Raw genomic sequence first — 19767 nt, 5'->3', positions numbered from 1 at the left:
AAAAAAAAAATTCCTCAACAACATTCCAGTGTTTCTAACAAAATGTATTCGGAGCAGATGACAGCATTACAAAGATTGTCTGCCTTTTCTTACTGGCCGTTCAGCGGGCGCGGATACGGTTACGGGACTGACAGTGCTCTCCTTGCTCCTCCCTCCGGTGGATGCCCGATGCCTTTTGCCCAATTTTTTTTAAATCCAAGTCCATAAACCAAATGCAGTTCCGCTTTATCCGAATTGGCGCAGAGCAGAGAACAGGAAAACCAAGAAAGACACCGCCACACTTGGGCCATCGGTCTTCTGAACAAGTACAACCGGGCAGGCCCTGAATTTTCCTGCTTGACAGATTGCAACTGACAGACACATACAGGAGGAGTAGGAGGAAGGGAGAGCTACACACATTCTGCCTTCACTCAAAGGAAGGGATTGTGGTCCAAACAAGTCGTCCTCAAAGCACAACAAATGGCTGAAAGAAGCCAACACCTCGTTAACCGATGGAAACACCGCAGGTTCATCAATCAATTCTTCAATAAGCACAAGACAAAATTCAAAATTGTCACCGTTTCCGCATCCCGCCTGGCCCACATCTAAAACTTCCTAAATAACTTAACTTACTGTTTTATCTTGTGCACGTTAATATCGTTCTTTAAAAGAAGTCTTTATACATATTCACAAACATCTCGGGTCTCGGCCAAGATAATACCACCTTTCAGCTATACAACCTCTACTCCCATCTTTAGCTACGGGACACCCGATAAGACTGCAGCACACCCCTGGGTGCACCCACCCTAGCTTGCATATTAAGTAACTGGCAAGAGGCCGGAGAGAATTTGGGAAGGTGGGGGACAAAAATAAAAATATGTGAAAACAAAACACTAAAGTTTTACATTGCCACTGCGTCCTCACTTATCTCGTCATCTTCCAGTTGGTCAGAACTTCTTCACTCAATGGTTCACTCCGTCTGCTTCTTGCGCTTTTTTCTTTTTCTTTTTTTTTTTTTAAGAAATAAGTTACATATTAAAAAAAAAAAAAAACAAACAACAAAATAAAAATTTGCCAACGTCGGCTCTCCGCAGTGTGTTTTTCTGTTACACGCTGGATGCCGCTGCTGTGGCCTGCCCAGCTGTACATTGCAAAATTTTCAAAAAGTTTAAAAAGAAAACAAAAAAGTAGCCAAAAGCTACAGAATACGAATTTTGTCTTGCAGGCTGGCTGTATGAAATGAAATGCTTCACAGTGCCGGATGGCCGATTGAGCTTTTTCGTTTTTATTATCTGAGAGTTGCACTACAGACAGGTTTTTGTGGTTAAGAGCAGCTGCTTACCGTTCCCTCCCTGAAGTTCCTTCCAGGTAAAACAAGTGGATGCCAAATTATGGATGATGAATATGCAAAAAGAAAAAAAAAAAAAAAATAGTAGTAACCCCAAGATAAGGAGCGTTTCTTGTCCTGAAGACGTTATGTACAATAATTTAATTGAGTAGTTATTCTAAAATGCATTTTCTCTTATTTTCTGAGGACGCGTCCTTCATGCGCGAGAGAGGAGGAAGTTCTGGATTTCACAGGCCGCCCCGAAGAGCGACGGCCGGCAATCAAATTTTCAAGCCTTTCACTGTGTCCAGTCTCTTCTTGAGCAGCTCGGCCACCTCCTGTAACGACCGCTGGTAACTGCTCTGCACTTTCTCTCTCACCATCTTCTTGAACTTCTTCTCCGCCTGGGTAAGTAAGACAGACAGACAGACAGAGAGACAAGAGATGACTAAAAAAACCCAAAGAGGTCATTTTTAGCTTCACAAGTAGGTCAAGTCAACCAATTAACCTGTCGGCACATCAAGATGACAACCAAAAACAGAAGAAATGTGACAAACCAGAGGAGACCATTCAGTCCATCAGGCTTGAGCTAATATCTCATCAAGATCCTTCTTAAATGTTGTCAAGGTTTCGGATTCAAAGTCTCGTGTCTCGGTAGTTTGTCGAAGAGTCCCCACAACTCTTTGAATAAAGAAGTGCTTCCTAAACTAACATGGTTAGTTGATGAGGGTCAGAGGTATACTGGGAAGAGCAAATTGTAAAAGCCCAGCAAGACTAGCTAAGCTGCTGGATTTCCTCACTTCCCCTCTTTGGCCCGTTTCAGCCATTTTGTTTATTTGTCACAACTGATTCAAGTTTGTCCAAAAAGCTCCACCAGCTAGTCTAGTTCCTTGGACGTCTTGAGGGCAGCTTGCCCTTGGTTACTGCAACGGTCTCGCATTCAACGTCAACAGGTGCTCATTATCTCGGCCTTCTGCTGTGCCATGCACTGGAGTCAATTTGCCCTGCTTCTCTCTGATCCACATCCACAAACACGGGCGTCATAGTGGGGGTGGGGGGGTTTCGAAGGTAATGATTACCCAAGGTGCACGGGTGGTTGGGCCCTCGAAGCCTGTAATGAAAAGTACATGTGACAGACAAGGATCGAGAGGAAGGGGCCCAAACAGGCTGCTTATGTATAGGGCCCAGAGTTCTGTGCTACACCTGACGAATGAGTGATTCCGGTTTTTGTTTAATAAATTTACAGACCTTACTTAAAAACATGTTTTCACTGTAATTATGGGTTAGGGAGTGTAGATTGATATTGATTTGTATATACATTGTTAATCACGGAGGGGATTAACGCCAGTCGGAGCCATTTGGTGGCAGTGAAGACGATCGACTAAAGCGACAAAACAAATGAGCGAGATAACTAGTCTGCAACTGGCTACGATAAAATTACACGGGTTGGAGGGGCTGGTTGTGTATGCAGGAGGGCTCACAGCCAAACAAGCATGCACTCTTGTGAAACCGATCGTCTAATGTGACTCGTGTTACGACGGAGACCAAAAAGTCTGCGATCAGCTAGGATTAAATCGAACATGTCTGATTTTCTCATTAGTCTGCAGGCTGAGTATGCAGGGGGGGCTCACAACCAAATGAAACCAATGAACAGGCAAAGGATATGACGACGAGGAACAAGTCAGACGCTTGCCGTGAACCTTACAAACAGAACAGAAGCTCTCCTGTCCAACGTTTCTTTTTATTACATACCATAACTGAACAGGGAAAAAGGAATGAAATGGCCGCAATTGCTGCTCATCTCTCTGCAGCTGCTAATCCAAATTAAGAGGCATTTAAATAAAATATAAAATGAGGGTCAATAAAGCCCCCTAATGGCTTAACGTGAGAGGGAGCGCAAATTCTGTGGTGACGGATAAGCAGTGCAAAATGGGAAACAGGAAAACCAAAAAAAAGACGCAGCCACACTTGGGCCATCGATCTTCTGAACAAGTACAACCGGGCAGGCCCCAAATTTTCCTGCTTCATACAATGCAACCGACAGACACATCAAGAAAGAGGAGGAGGAAGGGAGAGCTACACACGTTCAGCCTTTACTCAAAGGAAGGGATTGTGGTCCAAACAAGTCGTCCTCAAAGCACAACAAATGGCTGAAAGAAGCCAACACCTCGTTAACCAATGGAACCACGGCAGGTTCATCGATCAATTCTTCAATTGGCAAAGGCCAAAATTAAAAAATGTCACAGTTTCCACATCCTGCCTGGCCCACCAGGACAGTGTTTTATTAATGGTATGAGGAAGCAATGGACGGATACGACCAGAGTGGAACATACGATATTTATAGCGCCCTCCATAACATGTGGGACAATGACACTTGATTTACCTCCACAGTTTGAAATTACAAATCAAACAATTCAGATGTGATTGAAGTGACTTTCATTGAATGGTACTGGTGTACATTTCAGTCATACAACATTTTTTTCTACAAATGGTGGTGGTGGTGGGGGGGGGGGGGAGGGGGGGGGGGAACCATAATGTTTGGGACACAGCAATGACAGGTCCGTTAAAGGCGTTGTCAGATTTAGGACTTTGTGGTTTATCCTTTGCATGCAGTGATCACTTGAAGTCTGAGATTCATAGACATCACCAGGCTCTGAGGGTCTTCTCTGGTGATGCTCCAATGCAGCCATCTTCAGCTCCTGCTTGCTTCGGGGGGCTTGTCTCCTTCAGTTTTCTCCTCAGCATATTGAAGCCCTGCTCAGTTGGATTGGAATCGGGCGACTGGCTCGGCCATTCAAGAATTTTTTCATTTTTTAGCTTGGTTGTGCTGCCCCAGCAGTATGTTTGGCTCATTATCTTGGTGGATGAAGCGCCATGCAGAGAGCTTGGAGGCATCTACTGGAACTTGAGCGAGATATTAAGGCACAAACTCTCGTTTGGCATTTGAAGTCTGCCAAGTCAGCAGCAGAATCCGTAAATTGCACCTCCACAATACTTAAAAGGACCCTCAGACAAGGTAAATCCCAGCACTCTGAGAAGCAAGGCAGGTAGAGTAGGGGATCTCCCTTGGGAAATTCAAGTAATGCGGTAACTAAGCTAGTGGGCGGCGCCACAGCTGCTGAACAATAGGCAAGAGGTCGAAGCGAGAGAGACGAGATCAAGTTCAACAAAAGGAAGCCAAGTGCCTCCCATGCCGACTTCCAGAAAACGCTGAACGTGTCTGCAGACACACACACAGACATTAAGGGTGGCTCAGGGTAAACGAGAGGTTGGACAAATCCTGAGGTGCCAAAGTGTGATCATTATGGCACTCCCACCGACTGGCTAAGTGGCCATCAAATAATTAGATGAGGGAGATGTTTGAAAACGGGGAGGGGGTCTACAGAACGGTGAGTATGAAACAGAGAGGCTGGTGCAACGGGCATTCAGAAATCAACACAATGGCCGAAGTGACCGTCAAGTGACTAGAACATATAGAGGAGTCTGTCATTAAGTAACGCCTACCTGGTTTGGGGTGGGTTACCCGAGATCAGAAACAGAAGTGGTGTCTTACGGATGCTGATGTTGGTTTCAATGTCCATCCAGAAGCAGCCACGCAGCATTTCTAAAACTAAAACGTTAGGTTTATACTTTATGGCCCATTTGGATAAAGTGATGTCATGGGGCACCAAAGCCTATTTGTGCAAACCCTTTCTGTAGGATGGAAGTGAAATTCAGTAACATGGCATGGATATGTGGAGTGGAGAGGTCCTTGTCAGTACCACACTCTCCTCCTAAAGAGTCAATGCCATTAAAATGAAGTCAAATCCAAAGCAAGTCCACTACCACTGCTGCAAACGTGTGGGATGCCCTAAGAGAGGTTCACGCACTGCACACCCCGGACTCTGCTGGCCGGCTCTCAGAGGCGTCAACAGACCGATTTTGGAATTCATGACGAAACTAAACATCTCCATTCTCATGCATGTACACCGCGTGTTAAGCTTCCCCAAAAAGATTACACCACCCAATAGCTGGTGTTCCCCACAAAGTGGACTCTCCTGTCCCACCACAAACCAGCCCTCCATGAAGCACCTCAGACATCAGTAAGCCTTCTTAGTCATCGTCAAAGCTCAGCCAGCATTATCAAACATCTTGGAGTGTGATTAGATTGTTTAATGTTATAACAATGTGGACCACCATATCCCTTATTTGCTGTATCCAAGAGGCTCAACATTTCAAACCAACACCCACATACCTAGAGGTCCAAGAGGCATATCTAAGGGTGAATGATGTCTAAATTAACTAATGTGACTAGGCCCAATTCTTCCTCCAAATCGTATAAAAATAAGGTAAGGAGCTCACAAAGGGTCTTGACTACCAGAGAAGCAGACAAATGAGGAAGACATGACTCAACAGCAGAAGAATACCTGATAAGAGGGTCACAACGGCAGACATGTGAACGTCTAAACCGTGGTGTGGCTGCTACTAAATTTTATTGCTTTCACACCTGCTGATAAAAGCAGTTATTTTCAAAAAATTGTGCTTAATCACCTCCAGGTTAACCACAAAAGTCGTTTTCTTACTGCAATAAAAAACGTGCAGCCCTATCTACCACCCAAGGCTTGTGGGTGACATTCACCTGACTAGACCTGTGGTCATATCAGTCTGCTTAATCGAGAGACTGGCTGCGGAAAATGGAGATAAGACAGGGCAACCACTAAGTCCAGTAACTTTCTAAATATCCTTCATGATAACATTCTTCACCACTTCTCATTTTAAACTGCGTGTCAATTATCTGAGATTCACCAAAAGAGAGGGGAAAAGGATCAAAGAGAGGTGACCGAGCTCCACTGTTCACCCTGCACATAGCACTTGCACTTTATTTCAAGATGGACATGCAACTCCTCCAAGCAACACACATTTCATTCCAGCTGTGTGGACCCCAGGGACCATAGAGCGAAATTATGAATGGTACACCCCTGATCAGTCAACTTTGGAGTATTGTCATGCGTACAGAGTCCACTGAAATTGTCAACTGCATGCCATACGTCACCCACCCTTCTCCAGCGCTACGATAAACAAGGACTTTGTGTTATTTAGTTGAAAACACCAATCTGTTTACACCATGCACCCCTCATCCCTGTTTCCATACCACTTAGACAGTAAATTAGAGAAAAGAGTTAGGAGAACAGGCTTGAAAATGTATTTTAATTAATTACACCACAGTTCAGTGGAAGTATCACAGTGGCTGGAATTTAGAACATTAAGTTGGCTGCACGGTTCTTCTGTGGCTTACACAGTGCAGACAAAATCAAAACCATGAACTGAGTAATCTTGTGGTATCAGTCCAGAAGCATGCACGTCTGAGTGGTAGCCTGTTGTTTCGGGGCCACAGACGGGTACCAGCAAGAGTGAAAGGGAAGGTCTACAGGACGGTAGTGAGACCAGTTATGTTATATGGGTTGGAGACGGTGCAACTGACCAGAAAGCAGGAGACAGAGCTGGAGGTGGCAGAGATAAAGATGTTAAGATTTGCATTGGGTGTGATGAGGATGGACAGGATTAGAAATGAGGACATTAGAGGGTCAGCTCAAATTGGACGGTTGGGAGACAAAGTCAGAGAGGCGAGATTGTGTTGGTTTGGACATGTGCAGAGGAGAGATGCTGGGTATATTGGGAGAAGGATGCTAAGGATAGAGCTGCCAGGGAAGAGGAAAAGAGGAAGGCCTAAGAGAAGGTTTATGGATGTGGTGAGAGAGGACATGCAGGTGATGGGTGTAACAGAACAAAATGCAGAGGACAGAAAGATATGGAAGAAGATGATCTGCTGTGGCAACCCCTAACGGGAGCAGCCGAAAGAAGAAAATCAAAATATTACAGAAAAAGCTGTCATACACAGAGGCACTCTGGAGCTCAGAGGGCCCAAACATCACAATATCGGTTTTCTTTACATTAAAATGAAGAAAATGTAACGGCATGCAAGATTTAAGGATGCCTTTTGATATAAAAAAGTGCATGTGTGGACGTAGCCTTGGGTTCAGTGGGAATTTGAAGTCTGTCTCCGCTATATAATAAAACCTCTGATGACACACTTGGGGTCATGTAGATGGCAAAAGCATTCTGACTGTGGAAGAATAAATTTAGGGTAGCATAGCATTCCTCTTAAAGAAATAGCATAAAGGGTTAATAAATGTCGGAAACCTTTGCAGGCACATCAGGAAACCAGATAAGGGTCAACTGAACAACAAAAGATGACTAAGAAATCAGCAGATGTCCTGTAAGACAACCAGAATGGACACTTGCTACACTCGTTATATGCACAGAGATTTCAAGGGTGCTGGCTCAACTCAAAGGCATAAGAAGAACCAGAATATAATAGAACAGACGTTTATTTTATAAAAGTCGTTTGGGTGTAAACTAACGAACCTAAATGTATGCATCGTTTGACACTGTATGTAAATTGAACAGTTTATAAAATGAACCTCTAATTCACTGATCATTCTGAGCAGGCTGTAACAGGCTGCTTTGAAGAATGTGTCCTCGAAGGCATTTTGCCGAGGAGTCGTCATTAAAAGATAACCATGAACAGCTCTTCTCCTGCCTGATAACTGATTTGTCCTGTTAGAGAATGTTTCTTTCTTTAATACTTCTATTATTTCGCTTGTGTCCGTTCGTGCTAGTTATAAACAACGGTTGTCACAACTGCTATGTCCCTCCACAACAATATCCAGAAGTCCGTGTTCCTGGCAGAGTTTTGCTCTTTGGCTTCTCTTCAAGTCTTCAATTCTTTTCAATTATTGACTGTTTATTCGGTGCACACTTTGTTACTGACCGAAACTGCATTATGACACCACCATTTTACACCTCCTCTTTCCTTCACTTCAACGTCAGCCTCCCGATAAAATGAAAAGGCACACAGAGCGTAAAGCCAATCAACAAAAACGGCCTCGCCGGCCTACAGACTCGCATCAATGCACTGAAGCGGAAACATCGACATCACGCCAGACCAACCAGCACAGGCGAGACGCCTTAGAACCACAAAGACAACGGATGACAAACCACAGAGTGACATTAGCTGAAGATCAGCGGCAGCGGTGAACGAAAAACGAATTACACACACGACCTTTCGAGCAGACAACGAGAAACATTACGACGGAAAAACTACAGGGATTCCATAACACTGACTCCTCCAAACAAGACATTCACTTTATATTACACCGTATGCAATTCCCCATTCGTTTAGCATATTGTACGACTATCACCAAATCACAACAACTAACATTTAATAACATTGGAGTTTATTTGCCAGGGCCTGTTTTTACCCTTGGACAGTTGTACACGACACTTTCCAGAGTTACATCGAAACATGGGTTAAACGTACAGGTACTGCGGGTCACACACTGGGAAATATTTTTGCTGACAATAAAGTTTATGCAACCAATTGCAATTTCCGACACTTATTATAGACGTCGGTATACCACATGACCTGACGGCCACACTTCACACATACTGACTTACGTGTGCCCTGCACTTCTCTTCTTATCCAGTGTGTTCTGTTAACGTTACACTTTGGATTGTAAATATTCATGTTGTAATAACATCTCATACTAATCATAGGACTATTCTAATAGTCACAAGTCACTACTTATTAAAATAACTAGTCATTTAGCCCGTTACAGTAACAGGCGCTAGAACAGTAGTGCATAAACATTAGTAGGAACAGTCTATATTAAATGGCAAGGGACTTGACCTCATTCTTTTTGTTGGTCGTATTTTTCTTTGTCTTTCAGCCTTTCTTTTGTTGATGTTTACTTGCTGAGCTGACCGTTCTTCGTGGGCTGCCGCCGTGTATTGTGTGTCTTTAATTTTCTGTGACAGTAATACTGTCTTGTACGTCCGTAATATACCTTTAATTTTCTCTGGCGGTAATACAGGCGTGCGCGTCGGTAATATGCCTTTAATCTCCTCTGACAGTAATACTGGCCTGTATGTGGCTGTAATATGACTCACTGTATTGTGTACCTTTAATTTCCTCTCGTAGTAATACTGGTTTGTATTTCCATAAAACGCCTCTAACTTTCTCTGACAGTAATATCGCGCATCGCACCGTCACCAGAAGACACCCACACACGGACACCTGGATGCACACAGGGATTTTATTAAAGAGGATCTCTTTTCTTACTTTAACATGTCATGTTCTTCTCTCCCTCATCATCATTTTGTTAAAGCTTTTATTCTTGCGAAATTTCGCAAGCACAATTTGCTAGTTAACATGTTAAATTTCTACCACACACAGTAACACGATGGAAGGAGTACCGTGTAGCTTTTGCCAAAAGAAGTACATTGAGTGCACAGGATATCCCACAATTCCCTTTTTTAATTCCCTGCTCATCACAGGTGACTCCTTCACAGTGTGAATGGACGCTCACTGGGCGTTTTCCTTTGTGGACATTAAGCAACCTGATATAAAGATACCCACCTCTGATAGTGTGTGGTCCTCCAAAGAAAGGCTATCAAGCTTCAGTGCAGTCAAGTTTGTTTCAAGCCCTTTAATGTGATCTAGAACCTCGGATATCAATAGCTGTAAGGCCGAGATGTACTCCTGGTAATTTGTGAAAACGGCAGGCTGGAAAACAAAAAAAGCAAGAAGGTCACAGGGGTAGCACCTAGGTTCCGTCTTTTCTTACTCTGCAGCCCAACACTATTGCTTTCTTTAACTCTTTTATGCCGGATGTCAACTGAAGTGGACTTTCAGGGGCAGAGGGTCAAAAAAAGCTGTAAACGTCGATAAAACTCACCGTTACGTTATAGGTAGGTCCTCTTTGCTCGGAGTACCGCTACACTTGTTAACTTGTTGCCGAATCCCTGCGTGTGCGCAACTACCATAGAGTGAACAATGTCTAGAATGGCACCGACATCGGGCGAGAGAGCAAATCGAATGCACAAAGCAAAATACTCATGTGTGTTATTTATTTATTTATTTTTTGTGTTTTATTGCAGAATCAAACTCTTGACTCATCGAACTCCGATTTCGATGCAGTTGATCTGGAGATTGAAAACGAGTCAGGTACCTGCATCAGCTGCTCCTACAGCAACATTCACCTGGGAGGCCTACACAGACACTTATCAAACTCTGATTTTGATGCAAATGATCTGATGAGACAAACAGGTATGTCCCAAGTATGTGAATTTACAAACCGTAGAAGACAGGACAATATGGAAGATGATGATCCACTGTGACAAACCCTAACAGGAGCAGCCAAAAGAAGAAGAAGTGGCTCATGGAATGTAAAACAGAGTGAGGTTTGTCATCAATAAGTATTTTATGTTGATTTATGTGTGACACCATTGCTTTGTGTTTTTTGGAAAAATATTCACCCCTTGGACAAAGGAGAAAAAAAAATAATAATAATTAGCCCTAAAAGAGTTAGAGAGATGCCAAGAGCCCCAAACATTACAGGGTGAAATGTAGGCTGGGTAAGTGTTTCGATTCTTCTTAATGTATTAATTTGACAAGTAAGCTTCTCACTGGACGGCTGCAGTAAGATTAACTCTTTCGAGGCTGATGTCGACACAATGACATGTAGTTGCGCCTACCGGCAACTACAAGAACGCATTCAGCACTACGATCAGCCGAGGCCGGTATATCACTTTTGTTTTCGAACTTGAGGTCACTTGCATCAAAATCACAGTCCGACTCAGCAGTAATACACAAAAACGTTGTCCACAGAGTATCTTGCTAAAACGCATTCGCTTCCACTCTCTCGCCAGACCCGCCTTTAGCTCCGGCTGCCGGCAGCTGCGCATTCCTATCGGCAGCTGAAAAAAATATTCAGCCCCTCAAAGAGTTAAAACACTTGTCTTTGATCTACCCGGAAAACACGTTTTCTGCCCAATTTGTACTGGGGACCAATGTTCCCTCTAAGGAGTAGCATATAGTGAGCAAAAAACATTGTTTATGAACGACATTTTGTTTAAGCCAAAAATTTATGAGCACCAACTCCGACGGTCGGAATGAGCGATCGTGCGGGAAGTATGAGCGACGCTCTGAATTCGTGTGAGCGATTGCTCACGCGCTCAGCTTAGAGGGAACATTGCTGGGGACCAGGAGCTGAGCAGGACCTACATTTACATTAGGATGGATACTTGTCCGATCCTTTAGCACAAAAAAAATCATGTTATCCATATTTAGTAGGGAAAAAAACGAAAACGGTGGCAAGGATGTCAAGCCTGCTGGCTAAGTTGCAAGGACAGAGGGAGCTTAACATCATGGCTGCTTGCCTTCAGTCTTCTGTCTTATGTCCACAATGTTGGAAAAGAAATGTTACTCAGTAGTTGGGCTTTGGAATGACCGACGGTTGAGAGATAAACTGCAATGTGCTTCTTTTTGGAATTAGCCAGGCCTCCATTGCTTGCCTACAGCTGGTGCAAAATGCCTCTGCTCAATTTTTAACTGGCACAAGAAAGCATGAGCACATTACCCCAATTTTGGCTTCCCTTTACTGGCTTCCAGTTCATTTTTGAATCCATTTTAAGATCCTTGTATTTGTTTTTAAATCCTTTTAATGGTTGCGCTTCATTTTATTTGTCGGAACTGCCGCACCCTTATGTACTGTCTTGATCTCTCAGGTCAGCAGACCAGACGCTTTTACATGTACCTAAGGCACGATGCAAACTCCGAGGGCTTTTTCAGGTGCAGCTCCAAAACTCAGGAACGATTTGCTGTTGCACATTGCACTCCTTTACTAACTGTCTTTAAATCTTATTTAAAAACACACTTTTACTCTCTGGCCTTTAACCCAGTATGATATGTTGGCTATCTGCATACTTTTTATTATGAATCTCTTCAGCTCTTATGTGTTTGTGTTTCTGTTTCAATTACCCTTTGGTTTTTTGTGTGTCTGATAAGTTGGGTTTTTATTGTACAGCACTTTGGTCAGCCTTTATGTTGTTTTTAAACTGCTTTCTAAACAAACAAACAAACAGGAAGAAGAAACCCTGAGGTTTGTGGGTTCAAATCCTGCTACTGGCACTGTGTGCCCACCAGCAAGTCACTTCACCTGCCTGTGCTCCAAGTGTAAACAGAAATGTAACCAATCGAACCTCAAATGTGGTAAGTTGCTTTGGATAAAGAAGTGAATGTAAATGCTTCAGTAGGCCTGCACATAAGTGTGACACATCACGGGCAAGGAGGGCACTGGCCGGTGGGATAACGTCTGTAACAGAGGTGGCCAGGTGGCTGGAGTTCAACGGGAAGCCATCAGAGAGGATGGGCACTCACTCACCGTAGGAGTGTTGGCATCCTTTTTCTTCTTCTTCTTCTTCTGTAAATTGGATTTAAGAGGCCGAAGGATACAACTACAGTAGCTTGACACCCACAGGATGATACATACAGTCTGCAGAAAGAAGAAGAGAGCCAATGAGTTCAACAGAAACGGCTCCGCTTGTAACGTGACCACACTAATCCTACATTACTGTGGCATTCTTTAAAGCCGGGAAGACGATGTTCACCACCCTACTAGGACATGACACACCAAAACCCATGTGAAACATTTCACGATCATCCAGGCAGCAATGGACGCAAAGCAGGAAAGACACCTGGATGGGGTGGTCAGCGGCCCATTGAGCACGTCTACAAAAATGTACTTGGGAACGTCACAAATCTGACACACGAGATGAGACCATTCAGTTCATGTGTCACCCGTTTGTTTAGCTAATAACTAAGCTGGCCCCATTACTCATCCATATATTCTTAGAATCTGGTCACAGTTTCTGCTTCCACTCCATGACTCTGTGGTTTGTCCCAGAATCGCACAACTCTTTACATGAAGAAGGGCTTTCTGCCAATTTCTTTTGACTGCTGCCAAGTGTAACGTCAAGTAAAGGTCATTTGGACACTGGAGGAGGAAAGGTTTGTTTGACATGTCAAGAAATGAAAATGAAAGCACGACTCGCGCGTTCTCAGATGTAAACCACTCACCTCCGTGAAGAAAACAAGATTTTCTAAGGCTGCAGGCTTCGTTTTGTTCTGCCCATCTCTAATTTCAAACAGGTCAATTTCACATTTGTTCCTTATATCTGAGGAGGAAATAAAACATTTGATATATATAGAACCTAATTATAATTTTAAAGGTTTTAATTTGCCAAGAAAAGCAGTGGCAGAGTACTTTGTCATGTAGCAGCCGCTCATGCTCACCTTTCAACTGCATTATTAGATCCTTAAAGCTGTTTCCTAACCGCTCTTGCACTTTGGATGTGTCTTCTAAAAAAGAAATGAACATTAAGAACCCGTTAACACCATAAAAACGTCACTCCGAATGCTGTGCTGTCTTTGGCATTCTTACCAAACACCACTGCAGCCCCTAACATTACAAACGACTCACCTAAGCTACTGATGTCCAGATCGTGAACGTCCGCCACAAGCCGGAAGGCACTGGCCTGGCACTGGCAGCTTCCACTTGCAAAGGCCGAGGAGAGGCGGGTGGAGGGAGGGCCCAGAAAATTGTACTGCGTATCAAAGACAAAACCTTTAGTTTAAACCGGGGCAGGAAAGGCACCGTAAAACACGTCTCTCAGGGTTTTCATTCACGACACACTATCTACAACAAAAAAAAGGAGCCACTCAGATGGTGCCGTCTACATAGAGGGAAAATATTTCTTCATGATATTGAAAATTCTAAACCAAATTCAAGGCCGCTTAAAAAGAAAAAAAAGATTGAGGGTTTGAAAAGATCTTTAAAAAACTGAAGTAAATGCCATCGACCCTTTCAATACATGCAGAGAAGCACAGATTTGAGGATCAACACTTACTCGAGAAGCAGTGGCAGAGCGAGTCCAGTGTTTTGAAGGGAGGTTCAAAAGGCATGCAGTCGGTTACCAGAGTACTTTTAATTTTAAACTAGGGGGCTCTGCCCCCTGCTTGCTTCGCTCGCCAACCCCCGGGCGGGCGCTACACGCTGGCCACTTCGCGGATCTGCTGCTCGAGTATGGGGAAGAGGATGTACAATTTAAACAGATTGTTATTTTCATGGGAATTGTTACATATGCATAATAGAACTAACTATTTTACATTACAGCGAGTAATTAACCATATTAAAAAAATAGTAAAACGTTATAAATTTAAAGAAAATTTAGTTTCATGTTGCGTTGAGGTATTTGTTGTGTTACACGTTTTCGTTCTGTTTGGCTTTGACATTAACACACAAATGCTTTTTAAACTTACACCTTTACTGTAAAACTTCAGTAAAAAACAATATTTGGAATGACCTTTTCGTCAATATCACATTGAATTTTGATTCCGTGTTTGGAGCTACATCGTGACAATGCAACGTATAACTGCCCGTGAGTGAATTTCGTTTCTTTCTCTCTAATAAATAAACTGACTTTTTTGAATGTTTGTCTCTGTGATTTGTTAATTGTCATAGCAAAAGCTATTCTAAAAAGAAACTGTCAACGTTTTAACACGAATGGCATATCAAGATCTCCTTTGGTGTGTAATGTTATCCCCTGAAGATGTACTACATTACCTTTCTTGTCGCCTGTTAAAATTTTACATGTCAGAAATGTTTGACCAATTTTGAATACAACTAATCTTGTCCTACTGTATAGCCCATCATTCAGACATTAATTACGCAATTACATTACGATACGTCGTCCTTTCTACAGTAATTTGTGCGGTGGAAGACCAGACGGTGTTAACGGTTTGTAGATATTCTATGTGATGCTCACCAAGTTTTGTGATAAGCACAGAGGACAAAAAGGTAGAATTGGGCCTGAATGGGTCTTTAGTATCCACAGTTATTTTGCATAAAAGGAGATAAATATTTTCTAATCCTGCACTCTCACAAAAAGCAATTAACTCCACATAATTCACGGTGACCTTACCTGCACTTTACGTTCCACAAACCGCTTCCCACTTTCCAGGGCCACTTCTAGCTGTCGGAGCAGTTCATGTAGTGTGTAATTCTTGGAGGCCACCCCATTCTCGGCAGCTTTCTCAGAATTCTTTGGTTCCACAGGATGGCTAGGGCTGGCCAGGGCAGCTATCAGTCGTAACGTCAAGGAGCGGATACGCAGCCAAAGAATTTCTTCTTCCAAGGACAACCACCTGTCCTCCTCGGAAAGCTGCCTACAAGACAGCAGTGCACTAAATGTTCCATATACTTATCAGTAAGACCACACATGTATCCCTTCAACCCTAGAGCTACTTTCACCGACCAGGACTGGAAGGCCCATAATTCAAAATGTAACATGTTTCATTGTAAGCCACAGATGGGACCAAAAGCCTAACATCAGAGTCACTCTACCTTGGGTGACCTAAATGTTACCAGACATGGGCATCAAGTTAGAGGAGCTCATTTAAAGAGGGAAGAGTTAATTGAACACCATCATATCAAGGGGCCCATAAACTAATAAAATCATGGAGACTGGAGAACACACTTCCTCTGGTGACCGAGGGGCTAGACATGGAACATCAAAAGTATTTCTTCTTTTGCACCACTGGCTCAGCTCATCAATTAAAGGAGCTATAATACACTCTTGAATAGGGCCCCATTATAATCCACTCAAAACTAGTGTTGACTCTCCTTGACACATATTAATCAGATTACTAGGACAGCATTTTTCCACTTTAGAAATATCGCAAAAGTTAGACCCCTTATAGCATAGCAAGATGCTGAGAAATTAATCCACGCTTTTGTTTTCAGTTGACTAGATTACTGTAACGCTCCCCTCTCAGGACCACCCAAAAAAGACATTAATCAATCGCAATGAGTGCAGAATGCAGCAGCTAGAATCTTAACTCGGAAACGAAAATCGGAGCACATCACCCCAGTTTTGATGTCACTACACTGGTTACCGGTGCCATTTAGAATTGACTTTAAAATACTGCTTATAGTTTACAAAGCCTTAAATAATCTGCTCCATCTTATATATCGGAATTTCTTACACCTTACACTCCAAATCGTAACCTTAGATCTTCAAATGACGGTCTACTTAGAATTTCATGAGCTAAACTTAAAAGAAGTGGTGTGGCGTGTGACCTTCTGCTGTTATGCACCTAAAACCCGGAATAACCTGCCAAGAGGAATTTGCCAGGCTGATACAGTGGAGCACTTTAAAAAAAACTGGTGAAAACGCATTACTGTAACATGGCTTTCTCAGAGCTTCATCTTAGCTTAATCCTGATGCACTGTATATTCAATTAATTATCATTATTATTCATGGTATTCATGTTCAAAATCCGAACTAACCCCTACTTTCTCTTCTGTTCTTTTTCCGGGTTTCTGGGATGGCGAACTGCAACACCACCACCTGATCAAAGCACTGTGTTGTCCCTAAATTGATGGATTGAAGGCCAGAAGTCCACGTGACCATCATCATCAAGTTCTTCCATGAGAACGCTGAATACAATGAGGACTGATTGAGATCATTTTCGTTAGGTAGAATGCCTAGAGGGGTCTGGGTGGTCTTGTGGTCTGGAACCCTTGCAGATTTTATTTTTTTCTCCAGCCGTCTGGAGTTTTTTTGTTTTGTTTTTTCTGTCCTCCCTGGCCATCGGACCTTACTTTTATTCTATGTTAGTGTTCTCTTATTTTGTTTCTTACTTTGTCTTTTTTTCCTCTTTCTTCATCATGTAAAGCACTTTCAGCTACATTATTTGTATGAAAATGTGCTATATTACATATATCACTACGTAATTCGCCAGCCTCCTCACTCACTCACTCACTCACTCACGAAGCCGAATGCGCAGTCGTCTTCTGCGCAGCTGCCCGAAAAACCTTAGGAGACCGACATCGCGGCAGGCGACGGATTTACGGCCGCAAAAATTCAAAGAGAAAGGCGACTTCGATTAAAGCTCTAGAGGCCTGAAAGGCAATTTCGACAACAGCGAGGCCTAATTACGCATTCTGATTCAATTACGCACCTATATCAGGTTTGTGGTGCTTATACTTATTACTATTCCACTCGTGCCTGTTTCATCATACGTTGTCGAAATGGGCTCTTTGTCTAGTATATATATATATAAATGTTGTTGCTGTTGACTTCAATGTATTTTGCAGAGTTTGGCAAAGTTCCTGAATATTTCGTTAAAATCGCTAAAATTGAAGTGAAGCAAATTCAGCAGGTTTTTAACGTTGTGGTTATGCGCGTGATCTTTTAAATTAGCTGGTTTAGACCTTGTGAGTTTTTTTTGGTTACAGTCTACTCCTGGTAGTATTGGAGTGGTACTACAATTTGGTATTAATGCTAGATATTGGACCTCAGAACCAGTTCTGAAGCAAATAACGAATAACTCCAAACCCGTCTTACTCCAGCCTCCCTGCTGGGCCGCACATTTGCTCGCCTCACTGGTGTGTTACGCACTACATCCCTCTTGAAACTCTGAAACCACAATCATGTTGCAGCAATAACAAAGTTATGTCAAGTTCCAGTTGTGTCATAGCATGTGTTGTCCATAACTGCAATACTCAGCAAGGTGGGATCGAGGGTCAGGGGATTGAGAGGAAAACTGACATATATATCCAGTACCAAAGATCCGCAAGAGCTCCTACCATTCCATTTTCAAATTTGGGTTTTTCGGTACATTTCCAGTACCAGTACAGCACACAACTGTAACTTGCCAGTCACTATTCTTCTAGCATTTGTGGCCTGCCTACTACACCTCTGTCAATGCAATCGGAAAGTGTGATAAAATAAATCAGGAGAGTCGATTTCAGCTTTGACGCCTCATTCTGCAGGTGGGGCTCTAGACGAGATGCTTTTACAGCCTGTGGAACCTGGCATATCAGAACTCTGAAAGGCACTCTGTGTCACTGCCTGCAGTACTCCTGGCATGAGTAGGAGAAAGGGGGCTAGGAGCGCACCAGTCTTACGTCACACACTTGAAAGTTACTCCATCCATGCTGGAGCAGAGTGAGTGCCCTGCTATTGGTCAACTAGACAACAGAACCTCAATGTAACCTGAAGGACTATGGTTGCCAACATGGCGACAGCACTTAATCATTTGGCCAACGTCTCATTCTGGTAATTCACTCTGTGATGTTGTGAGGATTTTAAAAGATGTGTGGTGGGGGTTGGGAAACTGGGGAAAAAGGACACGGTGGCACACAGAGTGGCTCTGACAGTCATGAACATGTGACACACTGACCAGCTGCAAACACACACACTATGAAGGTATGCACTGCCTAACCCAGTGAGCACAAGGCCAATGAGTGCCTGTTTACAGAGCTGGAGGCCAGCCAAGTAAAATAAATTAGAGTCATAAAAGATATAAAAAAAAAGTTTCATGGAAACGGAATCCACATTATCTCGATTACCAAGCCCTCTAAACAGGGCAGTTTGGCCGACTGCAGTCCTTAACGACTGCCAGCTTGGCCGTGTTATCTAAGGACGGGGTAAAAAAATACCTGGACTTGGGTTCCCAGCTGACAAGGACAGTCAAATCTCGATTGTCCTGCATCTCCTTCCAAGGAATGTCATCCTCTTCAGGACACAATCCCATGGAGCGGACATTTTCTTCCAATGAAGACAAGCTGTGGGGAGAAAGAACAACTGCTTGACTTTTGTCATTACGGGTTGAGGGAGGATCTGATCGGGGAAAAACTGGCAAATGTGTTCATTTAAAATTAAACTGACAACACAATAAAGCAAGCAGGAGGTGAAGGGGCCTGAATACTTTATGAATCCACTGTGGATGGGTGGATGATGGGTGGCACAGCTTGTAACAAACAAACCAAAGGTTATGTCTCGGGGGCTCCCAGCATGGAGTTTTCATGCTCTCTGATCGATCGATCGATCGATAGATAGATAGATAGATAGATAGATAGATAGATAGATAGATAGATAGATAGATAGATAGATAGATAGATAGATAGATAGATAGATAGATAGATAGATAGATAGATAGATAGATAGATAGATAGATATGAAAGGCACGATAGATAGACTAAAGACACTATATAATAAATAGATAGATGGATGAAAGGCACTATATAATAGATAGATCGATAGATACTTTATTAATCCCAAGGGGAAATTCACATGTTAAACTGTTCAAGTTTAATTTTGGTAGAGCAAATTTTGTCGCAGAAGCGACAAACTCTAAGGTGGATAGACTGGGATAAGCTTTTAAGTGTGGAGACAGCTGAGGAGAAGTGGAATCGGTTTAAAAATGTTTTAAATACAATGCAGGACAGGTACATACCTAACTTTGGATCCATTTTGGTTCCAAATGTTAGTGCTGATTCAAACCCTACTGTCTTGTTAGCTCGAGTTGTAATTGACCTCAAATATTTATTAGACTTTTGAAACAAGTGCGGACCTGAGGAGATTGGAGTTTCTCTTTTTCTGCTGCACGTGGAAAGTTATCATCAGAATTTCATTGTAAGAAAGTATAATAACAATAAACTCTAAACTAAATTTAAATAGATAGATAGATAGATAGCAAAGGCACTATATAACAGACAGAAGTGGAAGGCACT

At 42.8% G+C, this 19767-nt stretch overlaps 1 protein-coding gene across 1 annotated transcript in view; it reads right to left on the bottom strand.

Moving 5' to 3' along the window:
• naa25 (N-alpha-acetyltransferase 25, NatB auxiliary subunit) overlaps positions 1-19767 on the bottom strand; it is a 61088-nt gene continuing 41321 nt past the window's right edge. The window contains exons 17-24 of the mRNA XM_028825279.2: positions 18694-18819; positions 15170-15413; positions 13669-13792; positions 13482-13547; positions 13266-13363; positions 12571-12681; positions 9765-9911; positions 1-1710 (exon numbers count right to left, since the gene is read on the bottom strand). Coding sequence (XP_028681112.1) covers positions 1588-1710; positions 9765-9911; positions 12571-12681; positions 13266-13363; positions 13482-13547; positions 13669-13792; positions 15170-15413; positions 18694-18819 — 1039 coding nt within the window. The 3' untranslated portion in view covers positions 1-1587. The remainder of the gene's footprint in view (positions 1711-9764; positions 9912-12570; positions 12682-13265; positions 13364-13481; positions 13548-13668; positions 13793-15169; positions 15414-18693; positions 18820-19767) is intronic.

This window comes from Erpetoichthys calabaricus, chromosome 18 (genome assembly GCF_900747795.2).
Source record: "Erpetoichthys calabaricus chromosome 18, fErpCal1.3, whole genome shotgun sequence".
NCBI lineage: Eukaryota > Metazoa > Chordata > Cladistia > Polypteriformes > Polypteridae > Erpetoichthys > Erpetoichthys calabaricus.
Note: the sequence above shows the minus strand (reverse complement) of the source record. Positions and strands in the feature narration are given on the sequence as shown.